General features: G+C 47.0%; 1 protein-coding gene across 1 annotated transcript in view; it reads left to right on the top strand.

The window, feature by feature from the left end:
• psmf1 (proteasome inhibitor subunit 1) overlaps nt 1-22403 on the top strand; it is a 58667-nt gene that overhangs the window by 23558 nt on the left and 12706 nt on the right. Inside the window, exon 5 of the mRNA XM_086005869.1 lies at nt 17073-17126. Coding sequence (XP_085861995.1) covers nt 17073-17126 — 54 coding nt within the window. The remainder of the gene's footprint in view (nt 1-17072; nt 17127-22403) is intronic.

Genomic DNA, 22403 nt, shown 5'->3' with positions numbered 1-22403 from the left:
TCCGCCATTCAATAAGATCATGGCTGATCTTCGACCTCAACTCCACTTTCCCACCCGATCCCCATATCCCTCGATTCCCCTAGAGTCCAAAAATCTATCGATCTCAGCCTTGAATATACTCAATGACTGAGCATTCACAGCCCTCTGGGGCAGAGAATTCCAAAGATTCACAACCCTCTGAGTGAAGAAATTCCTCCTCATCTCAGTCTTAAATGGCCGACCCCTTATCCTGAGACTGTGACCCCTAGTTCTAGACACTCCAGTCAGGGGAAACAACCTCTCCGCATCTACCCTGTCAATCCCCCTCAGAATCTTGTATGTTTCAATGAGATCACCTCTCATTCTTCTAAACTCCAGAGAGTATCGGCCCATTCTACACAATCTCTCCTCATAGGACAGCCCTCTCATCCCAGGAATCAATCTAGTGGACCTTCGTTGCACCGCCTCCAAGGCAACTATATCCTTCGTTAGATAAGGAGACCAGAACTGTGCCCAGTACTCCAGGTGTGGTCTCACCAAGGCCCTGTACAATTGGAGCAAGACTTCCTTACTCTTATACTCCAACCCCCTTGCAATAAAGGCCAACAGGCCCTTTGCCTTCCTTATTGCTTGCTGTACCTGCATGCCAACATTCTGTGTTTCTTGCACGAGGACACCCAAATCTCTCTGAACACCAACATTTGAAAATTTCTCACCATTTAAAAAATATTCTGTTTTTTCTATTCTTCCTACCAAAGTGAATAACCTCACATTTCCCTACATTATACTCCATCTGCCACCTTACTGCCCACTCACTCAGTCTATCTGTATCCCTTTGCAGACTCTGTGTTCTCCTCACAGCTTACTGTCCCACCTAGCTTTGTATCATCAGCAAACTTGGATACATTACACTCGGTCCCTTCATCTAGGTCATTAATATAGATTGTAAATAACTGAGGCCCCAACACTGATCCTTGCGGCACCCCACTAGTTACAGCCTGCCAACCTGAAAAAGACCCGTTTATCCCTACTCTCTGTTTTCTGTCCGTTAACCAATCCTCTATCCATGCTACTATATTACCCCCAACCCCATGAGCCCTAATCTTGTGTAATAACCTTTTATGTGGCACCTTATTGAATGTCTTTTGGAAATCCAAATACACTACATCCACTGGTTCCCCTTTATCTACCCTGCTAGTTACATCCTCAAAAAACTCTAATAAATTTGTCAAACACGATTTCCCTTTCATAAAACCATGTTGACTCTGCCCAATCATGTTATGATTTTCTAAGTGACTTGATACCACTTCCACTACCCCCAGGTATCTCCGTTCATGCACCCCCTTTAGGATTGTACCCTTCAGTTTATGTTGCTTCTCCTGGTTCTTCCAACCAAAATGTATCACTTCGCACTTTTCTGCATTAAATTTCATCTGCCACGTGTCCGCCCATTCCACCAGCCTGTCTATGTCCTCTTGAAGTCTATCACTCTCCTCCTCACTGTTCACTATACTTCCAAGTTTTGTGTCATCTGCAAATTTTGAAATTGTGCCCTGTACACCCAAATCCAAGTCATTAATATATATCAAGAAAAGCAGTGGCCCCAGTACCGACCCCTGGGGAACCCCACTGTATACCTTCCTACAGTCCGATAAACAACCGTTCACCACCGCTCTCTCTTTCCTGTCACTTAGCCAATTTTGTATCCATGCTGCCACTATCCCTTTTATTCCATGGGCTTCAACTTTGCTGGCAAGCCTATTATGTGACACTTTAATCAAACGCCTTTTGGAAATCCATGTACACCACGTCAACCGCATTGCCCTCATCAACTCTCTCTGTTACCTCATCAAAAAACTCGATCAAGTTAGTTAAACACGATTTGCCTTTAACAAATCCGTGCTGGCTTTCCTTAATTAATCCACACTTGTCCAAGTGACTGTTAACTTTGTCCCTGAATATCGTTTCTAAAAGTTTCCCCACTACTGAGGTTAAACTGACTGGCCTGTAGTTGCTGGGTTTATCCTTACACCCTGTTTTGAACAAGGGTGTAACATTTGCAATTCTCCAGTCCTCTGGCACCACCCCCGCATCTAAGGAGAATTGGAAGATTATGGCCAGTCTCACTGCGATTTCCTCCTTAACTTCCCTCAGCAACCTAGAATGCATCCCATCCGGTCCTGGTGACTTATCAACTTTAAGTACAGCCAGCCTTTCTAGTACCTCCGGTTTATCAACTTTTATCCCATTCCCATCCTACTCTCTCGCCAACCTTCCCACTCAGCGTGCCCACTGGGGGCTAATCTCTCCAATCTCCTCCCCGTCCAACTCACCCCTCCCAACGCTGACCCTGTGGACGCTGGCAGTGGGTCAGCCATCACCAACCCTCTCCGCATCTCCCTCCAGAATGTCCGTTCACTTGCGAACAAGGCCCTTGCCATCCATGAGCTTATCGTGGATGATTAAATCAACATCATGGCCCTGACGGAAACTTGGCTGAGGGGTGACGACACCTTACCCTTAAATGAAGCCTCCCCCGCCCGGCTATACCTTCCACCACTTGCCCCGCTCGGACCGCCGTGGTGGCGGTGTGGCTCTCATCACCAAGTCACACCTTGGTCTGTCCCTGTACTCCTCCATCACTTTCTCCTCCTTTAAGCATCTCGCCTCTCATTTAAAATTCTCGTTCTCTACCGCCCACCCAAGTACCATAATATTTTTATTACCGAGATACACTGCTTTCCCACCTCTGCACCGAGCGACTTCTCATGCTCAGTGATTTCAACCTCCATCTCAATCCATCATGCTCTCTCTCCTCTGAGTTCACTAGCCTCCTACCCTCCCTTAATCTCTCCCTCCATGTAAACTCCCCAACCCATATTCACGGCCACCCCCTCGACCTTGACATTTCTTGTGGCCCCTACTCCCATCGTGTCAATCGCAGATAAGGCCCTCTCTGACCACTTCCTCCTATCGCTCTCCACCCACATCCCCCTTTCCCTCCCCCAACCTTACTTCCTTCTGTGTCCGCCCCTGGAAAAAACTCTCTCCCAACTCTCTCACAATTGCACTTATGAAATCCCAACTGCCCAGCCTTTGGCCCTCCATTCACCATGACATTTCTGCAGCTACTGATCTGCTCAACCACACCCTCACCACCACCTTTGATGGCCTAGTCCCTATTAAAACAATTACTCTCTCTCACTGTGGCCGTTCCCCCGGTACGGCCCTCATCTTCGCTCCCTTAAGTCCAAGGGATGCAGACATGTACGGATATGGCAAACAACTGGTTTAGCCATTCACCGCCAGATCTGGCTGGACCACAGAAAGCACTATCTGGTCCTGCTCTCGTCTGCCAAAATTGCTCACTATTCCAGAATCATTCTGGAATGTAAAGATAAACCCCGGCTTCTATTCTCCACAGCTAACCGTCTTCTTAAACCCCTCTCCCCTGTCTCTTCCACGCTCACCTCTGACAACAAGTGTGAGGAGTTCATGGACTTCTTTGTCTCTAAGATTGAGACCATCCATTCAGCTTCCTCTGCCATTTCCCTTCCTTCCCCTAGCCCACCGGGCCAAACTTTCTCTAAGGTTCCCCCTGCCCTAGCCCTGAACTCACATCTTTCTCTAGTTTCTCTCCGATCTCCCCTCATGACCTCTCCCCACTCATCTTGTCCATGAGACCCACTTCCTGCTCCCTCGATCATCTTCCCACCAAACTGCTGACCACCCAACTTCCTTTTCTGGCTCCCATGTTAGCTGACATTGGGGCAGTAATTCCTCCCCAAACGCGTGAGTACAGAAGGGGTACTCACGCGTCTGGCCGGAGGAAATGCCGGTTTTCAGCATGCGCTGAAAACCGGCATTTCCTCTCCTCTAACCCAAGAGGTGAAGAGGCTAGCACGTGCGCTGTAGGGGGCAGCGCGTGCGTCTTGGATTTCCTCTGTTTTGGGGGATTTGCGCATGTGTAAAGGCCTCCGGTCTTTGCGCTTGTAAAAAGCACACGTAAGTATTTATTTTTACAGGTAAGTGGTGTTTTAGTGCAATTTAGAAAAAAAATTTCCACAGGTTTATTATTTTAAAGAATCTACAATAAGGTAAGTTTAGTTTTAGACCCTTTTTATTAAAAAATTATTTTTTTCAACAAAAAAAAATGATTGTTTAAATTTTTTTTTTTTAATTATTTATACTTAATACAATGATTGGGATGTTTTTTAAATTTTTATTTAAAGTTTAAATAGTGTTTTTGGGCCCCCGTAGTTTTCATGAGCTTGACAGCTATTACTCTCAAACTCATGAATGAACCTTCCCCTCCCCTGATTGGTTGTACAGTGCTCACCTGATCCCAGCCGGCACATCGCACCAACTACGCCGCTGGATCAGGTAAGCACTGCGCGCTGACATCTGAACCGGGCCAGGGACAGGAAATGCAAGCAGGCCCGGGCTTCAGATGTCAGCGCGCCGGGTGAGTGCAGATCGGGGGCTTGCACACGCGGCAAGCACCCGATCCTAATTTCAGGGCCATTGTTAACGGTTCTCTTTCCTCAGGTACTGTCTCCCTCTCCCTCAAATCTGTCATCATCACCCCTCTCCTCAAAAAAACAACCCTTGACCCCCTCCGTCCTTGCAAACTACCACCCCATTTCCAACCTCCCTTTCCTCTCCATAGTCCTTGAACGTGTTGTCGCCCCCCAAATCCATGCCCACAACTCTGTTTGAATCCCTCCAATCAGGTTTCCGCCCCTGCCACAGTACCGAAACGGCTCTCATCAAAGTCACAAATGACATCCTTTGTGACTGTGACAAAGGTAAACTATCCCTCCTCGTCTTTCTTGACCTGTCTGCAGCCTTTGACATGGTTGACCACTCTATCCTTCTCCAATGCCTCTCCACCGTCGTCCAGCTGGGTGAGACTGCACTCGCCTGGTTCCATTCTTATCTATCTAATCGTAGCCAGAGAATCACCTGCAGCGGCTACTCTTCCCGCTCCCACATCGTTACCTGTGGTGTCCCCCAAGGATCTATCCACGGCCCCCTCCTATTTCTCATCTACATGTTGCCCCTTGGTGACATCATCCGAAAACACAGCGTCAGTTTCCACATGTACGCTGACGACACCCAGCTCTACCTCACTACCTCTTCTCTCGACCCCGCCACGGTCTCTAAATTGTCAGACTGCTTGTCCGACATCCAGTTCTGGATGAGCAGAAATATTTCCTATTAAATATTGGGAAGACCGAAGCCATTGTCTTCAGTCCCCGCCACAAACTCCGTTCCCGAGCCACTGACTCCATCCCTCTCCCTAACATCTGTCTGAGGCTGAACCACACTGTTCGCAACCTTGGTGTCATATTTGATCCTGAAAATAGCTCCCAACCACATATCCGCAGCATAACAAAGACCGCCTATTTCCACCTCCGTAACATCGCCCGTCTCCGCCCTTGCCTCAGCTCATCAGCTGCTGAAACCCTCATCCATGCCTTTGTTACCTCTAGACTTGACTATTACAACGCACTCCTGGCTGGCCTCCCACATTCCAACCTACGTAAACTTGAGGTCATCCAAAACTTGGCTGCCCGTGTCCTAACTCGCACCAAGTCCCGTTCGTCCATCACCCCTGTGCTCGCTGACCTACATTGGCTCCCGGTTAAGCAGCACCTCGATTTCAAAATTCTCATCCTTGTTTTCAAATCCCTCCATGGCTTCACCCCTCCTTATCTCTCTAATCTCCTCAGCCCCACAACCTCACCCCCCCCCCCCCCCCCCCCTGCCCCTGAGATATCTGCATTCCTCAAATTCTGCCCTCTTGAGGATCCCTGATTATAATCGCTCCACCTTTGGTGGCCGTGCCTTCTGTTGCCTCAGTCCTAAGCTCTGGAATTCCCTGCCTAAACCTCTCCGCCTCGCTACCTCTCTTTCCTCCTTTAAGACGCTCCTTAAAACCTACCTCTTCGATCAAGCTTTTGGTCACCTGCCCTAATTTCTCCGTATGTGGCTCGGGGTCGAATGTTCTTGTCTGATTACACTCCTGTGCAGCGCCTTGGGACGTTTTACTACGTTAAAGGCGCTACATAAATACAAGTTGTTGTAAAGCACTTTTGTGCAAGTTTCTTTCTTTCTGACTGTGACCCATGAAAGGACACTGTTGCTTGTCTGATATCCTAGATGAAACAGGTCTTCGAGCCTGTGAACTAAACCGCTCTGTTTGCTTGTAGTTACGGGCACTCCAATTACTGGCCTCTGGAGCTGTGTTTTTCCACCAGGAAACAGACAGGTTAAACTGCTCCTATCGCTGCTATTCACTGCCAATGAAGTACTTTTGAAGAGTGCTTAGTGCAGTTGGGTAGATAAACATAGCAGCCATTTTGCACACAGCAAGATCCCACAAACAACTGATGAGATAAATAACCAGACAATGTGTTTTGGTTTAAGGGATGAGTCAGGAGACTCGTGGGGGGGGCGTTACGATGACCAGCTGTTTGAATAGTGCCATGAGATCTTTTATATCCACCTGAGCAGTAATTTAATGACTTATCTGAAAGATGGCAATTCTGACAGTGCAGCACTCGCTCAAAGCTGGAGTGGGCTCAATCCCACCACATTCTGACTCCATGCTCTCCCTAACAAGCTCTCAGTGCTTGCTCATCAGTAAATACGGAGGCAGAACTTGTGTGCGTTGTATTATTTCTGTTGTAGGATTGCTGCTTTCCTGTGTTCCCGCCCCCCAGCAGTGTGTCTCTGAGGGTTTGTTTTGCCGAGAGGCACTTATTACCTCGGGCAGATTCATAGTGTGTGGAAGCTGGATTCAGTAACTCGTATAATTGGTTTGCGGTGTCACCACTAACAGTTGGACTGTTTATCATTTTAATAGTTTGTGTTCTGGAGGTTGCAGCCGTTATATTTATTGGCTACTTGGTGTTAGTTTAGTCCTGTATATAATTGTATATCTGCATGCTCATGTGAATACACACAGAAACGTGCACACACATACCTTCACTTACACACGCACACACATACCTTCACCTGCACACATACACGCACCCCTGCACACACGTAAACTTGAGGTCATCCAAAACTCGGCTGCCCGTGTCCTAACTCGCACCAAGTCCCGTTCACCCATCACCCCTGTGCTCGCTAACCTACATTGGCTCCCGGTTAAGCAGCGCCTCGATTTCAAAATCCTCATCCTTGTTTTCAAATCCCTCCATGGCCTCGCCCCTCCCTATCTCTGTAACCTCTAGTCCCACAAACCCCCTGAGATATCTGCGCTCCTCTAATTCTGCCCTCTTGAGCATCCCCGATTATAATCGCTCAACCTTTGGGGGCCGTGCCTTCTGTTGCCTGGGCCCTAAGCTCTGGAATTCCCTGCCTAAACCTCTCCGCCTCGCTACCTCTCTTTCCTCCTTTAAGACGCTCCTTAAAACCTCCCTCTTTGACCAAGCTTTTGGTCACCTGCCCTAATTTCTCCTTATGTGGCTCGTTGTCATTTTTCTTTGTCTTATAATACTCCTGTGAAGCGCCTTGGGACGTACTACGTTAAAGGCGCTATATAAATATAAGTTGTTGTTGTTTTCTTCTTGCTCGGTTAAAGTGGGGATTTGCACCGGCTCTGGGCAGCTGTAAGGAGTTTGCTAAAGAGAGGCAATGGTGGGTGAGTGGTAAGGCATCTGAATTTATTGCAGCCTGCGTTTCCTGCCGCATTCTAGAATGATGCTCTGGAGAAACATTTGCAGGGCTACGGGGAAAGAGCAGGGGAGTGGGACTAATTGGACAGCTCTTTCAAAGAGCCGGCACAGGCACGATGGGCCGAATGGCCTCCTGTATGCTGGATCATTCTATGACCCTCCATTATCCCAATAGTCACTGCAATTTCCCCACAGTGACCAAGGCGACCATCCACAAGCATTGGCGAAACCCCATACTTTAACTTGGCTGTTGTAGCAGCAATTAAGCCATGCTTCCTTGCTTGTCCCACAGAGCTGCACCTGTCTGTAGTCAGTGACACTCCTGCCTTAATCATCATTGTGTACGTGCAATGTCTGGGCCTGGACCATGTGCCCGTGTCTACAGAGTTGCTGCACACACACATCGTGCATAGGCTGCGTACATGCCCATTGACGTAAGAAAACTACTAGCCACTTGGTCTAAGCGTTAATCAAAGCTTCAATCAACTGTTTTACAACATGGAGGTCTAGTTGTGTCCTTCACTAGTTCCTGTTAAGAATGTCCTGCGCAAGCTGGGCCCATGCCCGAGTATTTATACTCTCCCTGGACAGCGCCACCCGCAGGCCGCTCAGTTGATTCATGTCACACATGGCTCCGCATCTGGGTGCAGGCAGAGAGTGGTGCATGTTTCGGGGGGGAACTGAAGTGTGTACGGCCCACTGTACCTGCCCAGTCACGCTAAAATCCAGTTACTGCTGCACGTGTACTAGCTTGGGGAGAGTGGAGGAGGAGTCAGACGTGCGTTAGCTGTAAACTTTTAGCTCTATACGCCCAATTACCCCTAACCCCGCCACCCCAAACCATCTGAGTACACAAACAAAGTATGACCGGACATGCTATAAGTTTGTTCATTTAGGTCACGGGGATAGGGTGGGATATGTGTTGGTGTAGGGGTTACGGGGATCGGATGGGATATGTGTCGGTGCAGGCTCGATGGGCCGAAATGGCCTCTATCTGCACTGTGGGGTTTCTGTGATCTACCAGTATCAGTATGAGTTTTCTGCTGCCTCGATAGTATTACTACAGTACTATGTTTAGTTTATATCCATTCATCATTTTGAGTGTGGTCCCATTGGAAATTACATTCTATCGAGAATTTATTGTAACTTTGTCATGCCTTTACCCTACAATAACAGCTGTTAAGTAGTTCATTAGTGTTGCCCCAAAAAAGCATCTTGCGGGTTCTAAAATTGTTGGTGTTTCTCACACGCAGATGTCTCTATATAGTCCTGTAATATTTTATAAGGTTGCAGGCTCTTCAAAACTGTTACAAATTCAGTTCGACCATAGATACATTCTTGATTTCTTGGGTGTCAGTTGCTCCCATTTGAGCTCCAAGCATCATACTTTTTATAGCGGGTACCTTACACAGCCCAATATTTGATTTATATAATAGCGTAACCCTGGGATGTAACAATAATGCCCCCTGTGACCTGAACTGGATATTCGTGTCTTTCGAATATGTACTTCCCAATCTCTCCGAAGGCAGTCTGAGAAAATACTCGATAAGGTGAGGCTTGATACGGTTTGTTAACCTGCTTTGTTGCCACAGTGAGTGAACATACAGGACAACGGTTATGTTCAGATTCATTTAGTACAATTTCTGTCTGTGTAATGATCCATAATAAAGAACACGCCACGCTTCCCTATATTAGCGCATTATTTTACTTGGTTTAAACATGGTGGGGTTAAATTAAACTCTGACAGCAGCAGAACACAGGTGGTAGCCCGTTACACATGCCGCCCGATTTCCCTTTCCATTGAAGTCAGTGTAAAGGAAAATGGAGTGGGATGTATAACGGGCGGCCGATCCGCGACTGCCTGTTTTGCATCCCCGCCATTATTGAATTTTACCCCCGATATTTTCTAACTTAATATTCACCGTTTCTAACCTCTGCTTAATAAATATGCTTTCACAGCTTTCCATTTAACAAATCCTGACTGCTCTAGCAGCCTTTTTGGTTCAAAAAGCCTCTTTGTTTCTCTCTCCCTATCTCTTCACAGACAGACTGGAGTCAAAGGGCTTTCTAGACAATAGGTGTGAGGTGTCCTCCGATTCCCTAGACACGCTTTAAAAACAGTCTCGGGGGGGGGGGGGAATCTTCTGTTTAGCATATTAACCACCTTTCATCTAGTTGCATCTTTTTTAAACTTTGGGAATACACTTTGCATTTAAAAAATAAATTTTCAAATTCGTACTGTTGGAAAATTGGTCAAAAAAGTGTGAAATTTGACAGGTACGAACAATCAGTACTGTCAATATTCGAACATTAGCACCAAAGTACTTTGTCTATGTTCATTTTGCCTGTCTCTTTTTCTTTGTTGCATCATTCAAAATGAATCTCTCCAAGTCCATAAAGGTGAATGTTCTAATGTAAAATTAACACACAGAGTGAAACTTGGAATTGTGATCTGTTTCTGATTTTGGTATGAAGGTGAAACGGCAGTCTTCTGTGGCCACCTTCTGTTACAATAATCATGGTTTGTAATTTTCAGAATTGTAAACATAACAACAACAACTTGCATTTATATAGCACCTTTAACGTAGTAAAATGTCCCAAGGCGCTTAGGAGTATTATGGGTTGTTAAAGAACGGAAAAAAAATCATGGAAACAAACTTGTATTTAGATAGCTCCTTTCACGACCTCAGGACATCCCAAAGTGCTTCAAAGCCAATTAAGTACTTTTGAAGTGTTCACTGTTGTAATGTAGGAAACGCAGCAATCAATTTGTGCACAGCAAGGTCCCACAAACTGCAATGAGGTAATGGCCATTAGATCTGATGTTGGTTGGGGATAAATATTTCCCAGGATAACTCCCCTGCTCTTCGAAATAGCGCCATGGGATCTTTTACATCCACCTGAGAGAGCAGACGGGGCCTCGGTTTAACGTCTCATCCGAAAGACGGCACCTCCGACAGTGCAGCGCTCCCCCAGTACTGCCCCTCCGACAGTGCAGCGCTCCCTCAGTACTGCCCCTCCGACAGTGCAGCACTCCCTCAGTACTGCCCCTCCGACAGTGCAGCACTCCCTCAGTACTGCCCCTCCGACGGTGCAGTGCTCCCTCAGTACTGTCCCTCTGATAGTGCAGCGCTCCCTCAGCACTGCACTGGGAGTGTCAGCCTAGCTTACATGCAGACGGCAGTCCCTCAGCCCAGGACACCAGCTGCTTCTTCTCTGGTTTGCCCTTGCCAAGATTGCGGGACTTGAAGTTGATGGTGTCGGTGACCAGTCGCATCTATCCAGCTATTAACATTTTTGAAATTGTGTGGAGATCATTTGCGGGAGGAATTTTAGTTGGAATGATTTATTTTAGTGAATGCGTTTAATGAAATCCAACAACTTGTATACATAGGTGATCTGAAATTATTTTAAAAATTTTAATCATACAATCATGCATCACAGAAGGCGGCCATTCAGCCTGTGCCAGTTCTTTGAAAGAGCTATCCGATTCGCCCCACTCCCCTGCTCTTTCCCCATTGCTGTAAATTTCTCCCCTTCAAGTATTTATCTAATTCCCTTTTGAAAATTACTATTGAATCTGCTTCCACCGCCCTTTCAGGCAGGGCGTTCCAGATCATAACGACTTGCATAAAAACTGTCTCCTCATCTCCCCTCTAGTCCTTTTGCCAATTACCTTAAATTTGTACACCTCCAGTTTACCTTTGCCCCTCCTGCCAGTGGAAACAGTTTCTCCTTATTTACTCTATCAAAACCCCTCATAATATTTCAGATTTATAGAACTACTCTTTTTACTGAAGTTTTCTTTATAATCTTGATATGATAATTAGAGGTTTCGGAGAGATGGCATGTGTTGAAATTGCCAGTTTTACAGATTGTAAGTCATGGCTTAAATGCACAATATCGTCTGTTCTCATCATTTGGAGCTTCTGATTTGCTGTTTTAATTAGCTTTTTCAAATCGCTTTGCTTTGAAGCTTTAAAGATATTATTTGCCTTTGAGACTGCAGAAAAGATGTGTTTCTGGTGAAAAGCATCTCTTTGTAGATTCCAATCGTGCTGCAGTCACGGCCCCTGCATTTACCGGGGCTGTGGTTGAGTACAGCAGAGGATAGCCTGGAAACCTGCATTGTGTGCCTGTTTCATTCTATTCAACTCTCTTCATGTTGAGTTCATCCCAGGGGAATACCATTGGCATCTGTGCATCTGAGTTTCTCCAAAAAAATCTGTTGTCGGAAGTGTTTCTTTGTGGCTTTACACCACCTGCGCCAATGAATAATCTTGTGTGGTTGTAATCATCGAATGATGCAGCACAGAAGGAAGCCATGTGCCAGCTCTTTCAAAGAGCTCTCCAATTAGTCCCACTCCCCTATTCTTTCCCCACAGCCCTACAAATTTTTCCCCTTCAAGTATTTATCCAATTCCCTTTTTCAAAGTTACTATTGAATCTGCTTCCACCGCCCTTTCAGGCAATTATCTTAAATCCGTGCCTTCTGGTTTGCGGGCCTCCTACCGCTGGAAATAGTTTCTCCTTATTTACTCTATCAAAACCCTTCATAATTTTGAACACCTCTACTAAATCTCCCCTTAAGCATCTTTAAGGAGAACAATTCCAGCTTCTCGAGTCAAGCAGTATTTTTACTCCCTCATCCCTCTCTCTAGTGTCTAGACTGCTATCCAATCTCCTTGTAGCTGTTAGTTCCCCTCACTGAGCAGCAGCCTGCAGAGAGGTGGTTGTAATATTTGAGTGTGGGGGGGACCCACTAATCCTGTTGTCGGTTTGAGACATGTTTGAGATGGGCAGCACTGATCTCCTCAGGTTCAAGTGTTACGGATGTTAGCGGTCATTCCCTACACGAATGCTCATGAAATAATAATCAGACAAAATTTGACACACATGAGATATAAAAGGACAGGAGACCAGAAGCTTGGTCAAAGTTGTAGGTTTTAGGGAGCGTCTTAAAGAAGGAGAGAGAGGTGGAGCGGTTTATGGAGGGAATTCCAGAGCTTCGGGCCTAGGCAGCTGAAGGCGCGGCCACCAATGGTAGAGCGAAGGAAATCGGGGATGGGCAAGAGGCCAGAATTGGAGGAGCGCAGAGTTCTCGGAGGGTTGTAGGGCTGGAGGAGGTTACAGAGATAGGGAGGGGCGAGGCCATGGAGGAATTTGAACACAAGGATGAGAATTTTCAAATCGAGGCGTTGCTGAACCAGGAGCCAATGTAGGTCAGCGAGCACAGGGGCGATGGGTGAACGAGACTTGGGGTACGGGCAGCAGAGTTTTGGATGAGCTCAAGATTATGATGGGTGGAAAATGGGAGGCCAGCTAGGAAAGTGTACAAAGTAAGAGCAACTGCAAGTGAAAACCTAGCGACTGTTAACCTGTGGTGTGAATTCTGTGGGTTTTATCAATACGAAGAATTTTTATAGTTACATTAGGAAAAAGAGGGTGGTCAGGAGCAATGTTGGCTCCTTAAAAACTGAAAGTGGTGATATTGTCAATGACAATGGGGAAATGGCCGACACGTTGAATAATTACTTTGCATCAACAATTACAGTAGAAGAGGATAGCATTTCTTTTTATTCGCTTATGGGATCTGGGCATCGCTGGCAAGGCCAGCATTTATTGCCTGTTCCTAGTTGCCCTTGAGAAGGTGGTGGTGGTGAGCTGCCTTCTTGAACCGCTGCAGTCCATGTGGTGAAGGTGCTCCCACGGTGCTGTTAGGGAGGGAGTTCCAGGATTTTGACCCAGCGACAATGAAGGATCGGCCGATATACTTCTAAGCCAGGATGATGTGACTTGGAGGGGAACTTGGAGGTGGTGGTGTTCCCAGGCGCCTGCTGCCCTTGTCCTTCTAGGTGGAAGAGGTCGCGGGTTTGGGAGGTGCTGCCGAAGAAGCCTTGGCAAGTTGCTGCAGTGCATCTTGTAGATGGTACACACTGCAGCCACAGTGCGCCGGTGGTGGAGGGAGTGAATGTTTAAAGTGGTGGATGGGGTGCCAATCAAGTGGGCTGCTTTGTCCTGGATGGTGTCGAGCTTCTGTGTTGGAGTTGCACTCATCCAGGCAAGTGGAGAGTATTCCATCACACTCCTTACTTGTGCCTTGTAGATGGTGGAAAGGCTTTGGGTAATCAGGAGGTGAGAAACTCGCCGCAGAATACCCAGCCTCTGACCTGCTCTTGTAGCCACAGTATTTATGTGGCTGGTCCAGTTAAGTTTCTGGTCAATGGTGACCCTCAGGATGTTGATGGTGGGGGATTCGACGATGGTAATGCCGTTGAATGTCAAGGGGAGGTGGTTAGACTCTCGCTTGTTGGAGATAGTCATTGCCTGGCACTTCTGTGGCGTGACTATTACCTGCCACTTATCAGCCCAAGCCTGAACATTATCCAGGTCTTGTTGCATGCGGGCATGGACTGCTTCATTATCTGAGGAGTTGTGAATGGCGCTGAACACTGTGCAGTCATCAGCAAACATCCCCATTTCTGACCTTATGTTGGAGGGAAGGTCATTGATGAAGCAGCTGAAGATGGTTGGGCCTAGGACACTGCCCTGAGGAACTCCTGCAGCGATGTCCTGGGGCTGTGATAATTGACCTTCAACCACCACAACCATCTTTCTTTGTGCTAGGTATGATGGAAATCCCAAAGAAACTAATTTTGAATCGGGGACAGGGACTCAATAAAATTAACGGAGGTAAAATAAAAGTAATAAAAAAAATAATGGCACTAAAGAGTGACAAATCCCCAGGACCAGATGGTTTCCATCCCAGGGTTTTAAAGGAAGTCGGTGAGCACGCTGCAGATTCCCGAACTATAGTCTTCCAAAGTTCTCTAGATTCAGAATCCGTCCCTTTAGATTGGAAAATTGCGCATGTCACTCCGCTTTTTAAGAATGGCGAGAGAGGGAAACCAGGGAATTATAGACCAGTTAGCCTAACATCTGTTGTGGGGATATTGCTAGAGTCTATAATTAAGGATAAGGGGACTGAACACCGAGAACATTTTCAGCTGACCAGAGAGAGCCAGCATGGGTTTGTGAAAGGTAGGTCATGCCTGACAAACATGATTGAATTTTTTGAAGAGGTGACTAAAGTAGTGGACAGGGGATTGTCTATGGCTGTTATTTATATGGACTTCCAGAAGGCATTTGATAAATTCCCGCATAAGAGACTGTTATTTAAGGTAGAAGCCCACGGTGTTGAGGGCAAATTGTTGACCTGGTTTGGAAATTGGCTGAGCGGCAGGAGACAGAGAGTGGGGATAATGGGCCGGTACTCAGATTGGCCGGAGGTGACTAGTGGTGTCCCGCAGGGATCTGTGTTGGGACCTCAACTATTCTCAATATTTATTAATGACTTAGATGATGGCGTAGAAAGCCACATATCCAAATTTACAGATAACACAAAGATAGGTGGAATTGCAGGCTGTGTAGATGAAAGCATAAAGTCACAAAGGGATATTGATCGATTAAGTGAATGGGCAAAACTGTTGGAAATGGATTTCAATGTAAGCAAATGTGAGGTCATCCACTTTGGACTTAAAAAGGATAGTACAGGGTACTTTCTAAATGGTAAAAAGCTAAGAACAGTGGAGGACCAAAGAGACTTGGAGTTCAGGTACATAGATCATTAAAATTAACCGGTACAGAAAGTAATCAAAAAGGCTAATGGGATGCTGGTCTTTATATCTAGAGGACTAGAATACAAGGGGGCCCTGTTCCTGGGACTAGGGACAGGGTCACTGGCAAGGCTTGGAAGCTAAGCAGAGCCAGGCCTAGTTAGTACCTGGAGGGGTGACCATCAGGGAAGACCAGGTGCAGAAGGTCACAGAAGGAGCCCCGAGGAGGGGCGGCTGGTGAGCAGGCCCGGGCGTTGGGCTGAAGATTGTTGGACAGGAGGAATGGTGGAAATGGAATGGGGGCGCGCACAGACGCAGCGGCTTTGCTTCTCCCAGGACGGTGCTATTTACGTTTAATGTTATTTGTACTGGACTCATGGGAGCTTGCAAGATCACATTTCATTGTTCATGTACTTGTGCATTGTACAATGACAATAAAGTTGAATTATTATTATTATGCTGCAGCTGTACAAAACCCTGGTTAGACCACACCTGGAGCACTGTGAGCAGTTCTGGGCACCACACCTTAGGAAGGATGTATTGGCCTTGGAGGGAGTGCAGTGTAGGTTTACCAGAATGATACCCGGACTTCAAGGGTTATGTTACGAGGAGAGATTACACAAATTAGGATTGTATTCCCTAGAATTTAGAAGGTTAAGGGGTGATCTGATCGAAGGTTTTCAGGATATCAAGGGGAACAGATAGGGTAGAGAGAGAGAAACTATTTCCGCTGGTTGAGGATTCTAGGACTAGGGGGCATAGTCTAAAAATTAGAGCCAGACCTTTCAGGAGTGAATTTAGGAAACACTTCTACACACAAAGGTATAAGATTCTGAGGGGGATTGAGAGGGTGGATGCTGAGAGGATGTTTCCCCTCGTGGGGCATAGTTTCAGAGTAAGGGGTCGCCCATTTAGGACGGAGATGAGGAGGAATTTCTCTGAGGGTTGTGAATCTTTATAATTCTCTACCCCAGAGAGCCGTGGAGGTGGAGTCGTTGAATATATTCAAGGCGGAGATTGACAGACATTTGAACTACAAGGGGTATGGGGAGAGAGCGGGAAAGTGGTGTTGAGGACAAGATTGGATCAGCCATGATCTGATTGAATGGAGCAGGCTCGAGGGGCCGATTGGCCGACTCCTGCTTCTTACGTTCTTATGTTCTAGAAGTTTGGAATTCTCTTCTGCAAACGGCAATTGATGCTAGATCAATTGTTAATTTTAAATCTGAGATTGATAGCTTTTTGTTAACCAAAAGGTATTAAGGGGTATGGGCCAAACTCTATGGAGTTAGATCGCAGATCAGCCATGATCTGATTGAATGGCGGAGCAGGCTCGAGGGGCTGAATGGCCTCCTCCTGTTCCTGTGTTCCTATGTTCCTAATGTGAATCCTTGTCTCCACTTTAGGGCTTCTGTTCAGAGCTGGCAGGACACCAGAGTGTGGGGCCTGGCAGGTTACGTGGCACAGTCAGTCTCTGCATCATTAAGGTACTAAACCTGCAGCTTGGCAGAGTTTGAACAGAGTGCAAGCTTCCAGTAATTGCTCCTGCTGCTGGATTATTGACTCCGCGCACTGTGTGGCGAGCAGGACTGTCTGAGAGATTGCCTGTAAACCGTTGGTGCATTTTTAAGGATGCTGCAGGAAGCCAGTACGTGTTATTTTGGCAGCTCAATTATTTCAAGAAATCCACCACTGCTGACACGACACTGCTTGGGACATTTGAAGTCTTCTATTGTATTGCTCGTTTGGGTTCCGCACAGCTAACAAACACACTTTTCTTCCCCCACTCCAGGTCTGACCCTATGGCACCGTTTGCATCAGGAGGAGATGATCTCGACCCGTTTAGGTATGACAGCGTTTACTTAATGAATACATTTATGACCCATTGCTCTGTCTTGAACTTTTTAAAACACAATGGGCCGGATTTTGCGACCCCTACGGGGGCGTACGAGGTGCATGCACTGAAAACCGGCACTTGCAATCTGTCAAGAATCCTCTTGATGGACCAGCCGCATGCCCGGGAGAAGGGCCTCTGCGGGTGGAGAGTTGCGTTTTTTGCACAACTTCCGCCTGCTGAATGACTATCAAGTTTATTTTTAGCCCCGTAAAATCATTTAATTTTTTTTTCAAAAATCGAATTTTTGTTTAAATTATTTAATTAAATGGCATTTTAAATATGTCATTTAAAAAAAAAATTATTTAATGTGTTGGTGTATTTTTTTAGGTGTTCCCCATTCATACTTTTGACAGTTCCGTACCTACAGAACTCGCAAAAGGTTGAATGGGGATTCCCTTCTTCCATAGAAACATAGAAGATAGGAGCAGGAGTAGGCCATTCGGCCCCTCGAGCCTGCTCCGCCATTCAATGAGATCATGGCTGATCATCCAAACTCAGTACCCTGTCCCTGCCTTCTCTCCATATCCCTTGATCCCTTTAGCCTTAAGAAATATATCCAACTCCTTCTTGAATATATTTAATGAATTGGCTTCTACTGCCTTCTGTGGTAGAGAATTCCACAGGTTCACCACTCTCTGGGTGAAGAAATTCCTCCTCACCTCTGTCCTAAATGGCTTATCCCTTATCCTTAGACGGTGACCCCTGGTTCTGGACTCCCCGACCATCGGGAACATCCTTCCTGCATCTAGTCTGTCTAGTCCTGTTAGAATTTTATAAGTTTCAGTGAGATCCCCTCTCATTCTTCTAAGCCCAATCGACCCAATCTCTCCTCATACGTCATTCCTGCCATCCCAGGTATCAGCCTGGTGAATCTTCCCTGAACTCCTTCAATGGCAAGAACATCCTTCCTCAGATAAGGCGACCAAAACTGCACACAATACTCAAGGTGTGGTCTCACCAAGGCCCTGTACAATTGCAGCAAGACATCCTTGTTCCTGTACTCGAACCCTCTCGCTACGAAGGCCAACATACCATTTGCCTTCTTAACCGCCTGCTGCACCTGCATGCTTACCTTCAGCGACTGGTGCACAAGGACCATTGGTTGGGCCGACCCACATGATCCCAGGAGCGCCTACGAACCGCTTGCGCCCCTGGGATACGTGGGGGCTCTGCCTGCGCGGACCCGGAGAAGCCCAAGAGCGCAAGCCGCCATTCTTCCCAGGCCACCAGGTAAATTTGTAGACATTTTGCAGGTGGGAGGCTCCGATCGCAAATGTTGGCCCAATGATGCCAATTTCCAGGACCTTTGGAGGACTTGTTGAGTGGTGAAGAGTGCACGCACATTGTCCACGCCAGGGGCACTGGATACAAACACAAGATCAAAACATAGGTGGATCTTTGAATCAAAAATACTTTGTTTGCACTTGTGGTTGCATCCATTACAGTTTGATCAATCTGTAACACTGTTATACGGCGATCTGTAGGGTGCTCACTGTAACACTGAGATCTTTAAATTCTCATCCTTATTTTCAAATCCCTCCATAGCCTCACCCCTCCCTATCTCTCTAATCTCCTCTATCCCTACAAACCTCACAGATCTCTGCGCTCCTCCAATTCTGGCCTCTTGCACATTCCCGATTTTAATCGCACCACCATTGGAGGCCGTACCTCTGTTGCTTGGGCCCTAAGCTCCGGAATTCCCTCCCTAAACCTCTCCGCCTCGCTACCTCTCTCTCTTCCCTTAAGACGCTCCTTAAAACCTACCTCTTTGACCAAGCTTTTGGCCACCTGTCCTAATTTATCCTCCTGTGGCTCGGTGTCAAATGTTGTCTGATAATCGCTCCTGTGAAGCGCTTTGGGATGTTTTACTACGTTAAAGGCGCTATATAAATACAAGTTGTTGTTGTAGGGGCTGACTGTAACACTGAGGATTATACAGAGGCCTCCACAGTACCTACAGGAACAACATCCCTTTAATCTCACACCTGTTATTTGTTCCGCTGCCTCTTTATACGAGATAGTTGGGCTTGTACAACTCCTCACGTGCACGCACCCGCCCTCACGTGCACGCGCCCGCCCTCACGTGCACATTCAAGATTCAAGATCATTTTATTGCCATATGTAACTAGTACAATGGAATGCTTACTCCCCACTCCCACAATACAAGCATATAATATAAAAGCAAAAAATAAAAACAAGTATAAATAAAAACAATAAGCAAATAAGCAGAAAGTATAGCAATAACAGTCCAAGTTGCAGGATATGATGAATAGTGCAAAAAAGCCTCAATTACCACTGGAAATAATAGTAACGTAATATGATAAATATATGGTAATATAAGTATAATATATATATTTACATAAACATATAACTATAATATGTGGGGCAGTGCGGTTAGCAGTTCAGTAGGCGCACTGCCTGTGGATAGAAACTGTTCTTAAACCTGCTTGTCCTGGTTCGGATGCTGCGGTACCGACGTCCGGACCGCAGGAGGGAGAACAGTTTGTGCCCAGGGTGATTGGGGTCCTGGATGATGGAGCGGGCCTTGTTCCGGCACCTGGTCTGGAAGATCTCCTCGATGGACGGAAGTGCACACCCGATGATCTTTTCTGCCGTATTCACAACTCTCTGGATGGCTTTCTTGTTCTGTGCAGTGGTGTTACCATACCACACATTGACACCACTCGTCAGGACACTCTCTATGGTGCCGCGGTAAAAGTTCACAAGCCACTGTGTTCTTATGCCGCATTTCCTCAGGCACCGTAGAGGGTAAAGGCGCTGGTGTGCCTTCTTCAGCATAGCCTCAGTATTATGGTTCCAGGCCAGGTCATCAGAGATCTGCAGTCCCAGGAATCGGAAGCAACTGACGACTTCCACTGGTGTCCCGTCTATGCTGATGGGGCGATGGTTCTCTCGGTGGCTTCTGAAGTCCACGATGAGCTCCTTAGTTTTGCCAACGTTCAGGGCAAGGTTGTTGTCATTGCACCATCTCATCAGCTGGACTATCTCATCTCTGTACTCCGTCTCGTCATCGTTGCTTATCAGGCCAATTACTGTGGTGTCGTCAGCAAACTTGATAATCCGGTTGTTGCTGTGTATGGCTGTACAGTCATGTGTAAACAGAGAGTACAGCCAAGGACTGAGGCAGCAGCCTTGTGGCGCTCCGGTGTTGAGGACCAGAGTGGATGAGGTGTTGTTCCCTATTTTCACCACTTGAGGCCTACCAGTCAGGAAATCCAGAATCCAATTGCAGATGGGGGTGCCCAGGCCTAGGTCCCTCAGTTTCAGGACCAGCTTGGAGGGAATAATAGTATTAAATGCAGAACTGTAGTCAATGAACAACAGTCTGACGTAAGTGTCCCTCCTGTCTAGGTGTTCCACGGCAGTGTGTAGGGTTAGGGAGATGGCATCGTCTACAGACCTGTTCGCCCTATATGCGAACTGGAACGGGTCCAAGGAATCGGATATGATGCTGCTTATGTGCGTCATGACCAGCTTTTCCAGGCACTTCATGGCTATGGATGTTAGAGCCACGGGACGATAGTCATTGAGGCCTGTTACCTTGGTCTTCTTAGGTAACGGCACAATGGTTGTCTCCTTGAAGCACACTGGTACAACAGACTGCTGCAATGAGATGTTAAAAATGTCCGTGAACACAGGAGCCAGCTGGTCTGCGCAGGTCTTGAAGACACTGGGTGAAACCCTGTCTGGGCCGGCTGCCTTCCGTGCTTTCACCCTCCTGAAGGTTCTTCGGACCTCGGATTCAGTCAGCTGTAATGTGTAATCCTCTGGGTGGCTGGGGGTTTTGATGGCCGGCTCAGTGTTCTCCCTCTCAAAGTGAGCATAAAAAGTATTCAGTTCATCTGGTAGGGAGGGATCGGTGTTGGTGACTCCCGCTGAGCTCCCTTTGTAGTTGGTGATGGCCCTTAGTCCCTGCCGTACTGAGACTCTAGTTTGTTCTTATGGTCTCTTTTTGCTGCTTTGATAGCCTTTCTGAGGTCATACTTGGCCTTCTTGTAGAGTTCGGTGTCCCCTGATTTGAAAGCGGTACGCCGTTCTCTTAGTTTGTTGCGGATGTCTGAGTTCATCCATGGTTTGCAGTTAAGAAATAAACGGACAGTCTTGGTAGGAATGCATTCATCCACCAGTCTGTTAATGTATCCAGTAACGTGGCCTGCGTACACATCCAGGTCTGGGTTCTTGAAAACACTCCAGTCCGTTATTTCCAACCCGCCCTGCAGTTGCAGTTCTGTGTCCGCTGTCCAGCTTCGCACTGTTTTTACTGTTGTGGGTGTGCCCTTTAACTTCTGTTTATAAACAGGAAGTAGGAGTACGGAAATGTGGTCTGATTTGCCGAAGCCCGGCCGAGCAATGGCACGGTAGGCGTGCTTTATTGTTGTATAGCAGTGATCTAGAGTTTTTCCATTTCTTGTCGGACAGGAGATGTGTTGAAAGTATTTTGGCAATACTTTCTTTAAACTACAATGGTTGAAGTCTCCCGCAATGATAGGAACTGCCTCGGGATACCGGTTCTGAAGTTTACTGACCTCACTGTAAAGTTCACTCAGTGCAGCGTTTGCATCAGCTCGTGGCTGAATGTAGACTCCTGCTATGAGAATAGCAGAGATTTCCCTCGGTAAATAAAAAGGGCGACACTTAATTGTTAGTAGTTCTAAATTAGGTGAACGGTGTTGTGAAAGTACCTGGACATCTGTACACCAGTTGTTGTTGATCAGGCAGCAGACACCCCCACCTCTGTTCTTCCCCGTTGAATCAGCTGTTCTGTCGGCCCGAAACAGAAGGAATCCCTGGGGCTGCACCGTCTCATGAAGTATCATGGAGGTTAGCCACGACTCTGTTAGGAACATGGCACAGCACTCCTTAATGTCCCGCTGTGAGGCGATACGGCAATTCAACTCGTCAATCTTATTTGCCACTCCCATCCTCACGTGCGCACTCTTTCCCCCCCCCCCCCCCCCCCCCCGGCCTCACGTGCACCCCCCCCCCCAAGCCTCACGAGGACCCCCCCGCCCTGACGTGCACACCTCCGGCCTGACGTCTGTTCCTCTGCATCCTCTCGTATCGATTATCTCACACTCGCCACAACAACAATCAGTGCCTGACGTACTCCTGCAGTAAAATATTTGAGAGCTTGTGTACCTGAATCCGAACCTGCAATGCCTGATAAAAGCTGTGCTATTACCTTTGCAGGGGTTTGGGTCGGTA

Source organism: Somniosus microcephalus, chromosome 13 (assembly GCF_052327205.1).
Source record: "Somniosus microcephalus isolate GS21.2 chromosome 13, FLI_Smic_1.0, whole genome shotgun sequence".
NCBI lineage: Eukaryota > Metazoa > Chordata > Chondrichthyes > Squaliformes > Somniosidae > Somniosus > Somniosus microcephalus.
Note: the sequence above shows the minus strand (reverse complement) of the source record. Positions and strands in the feature narration are given on the sequence as shown.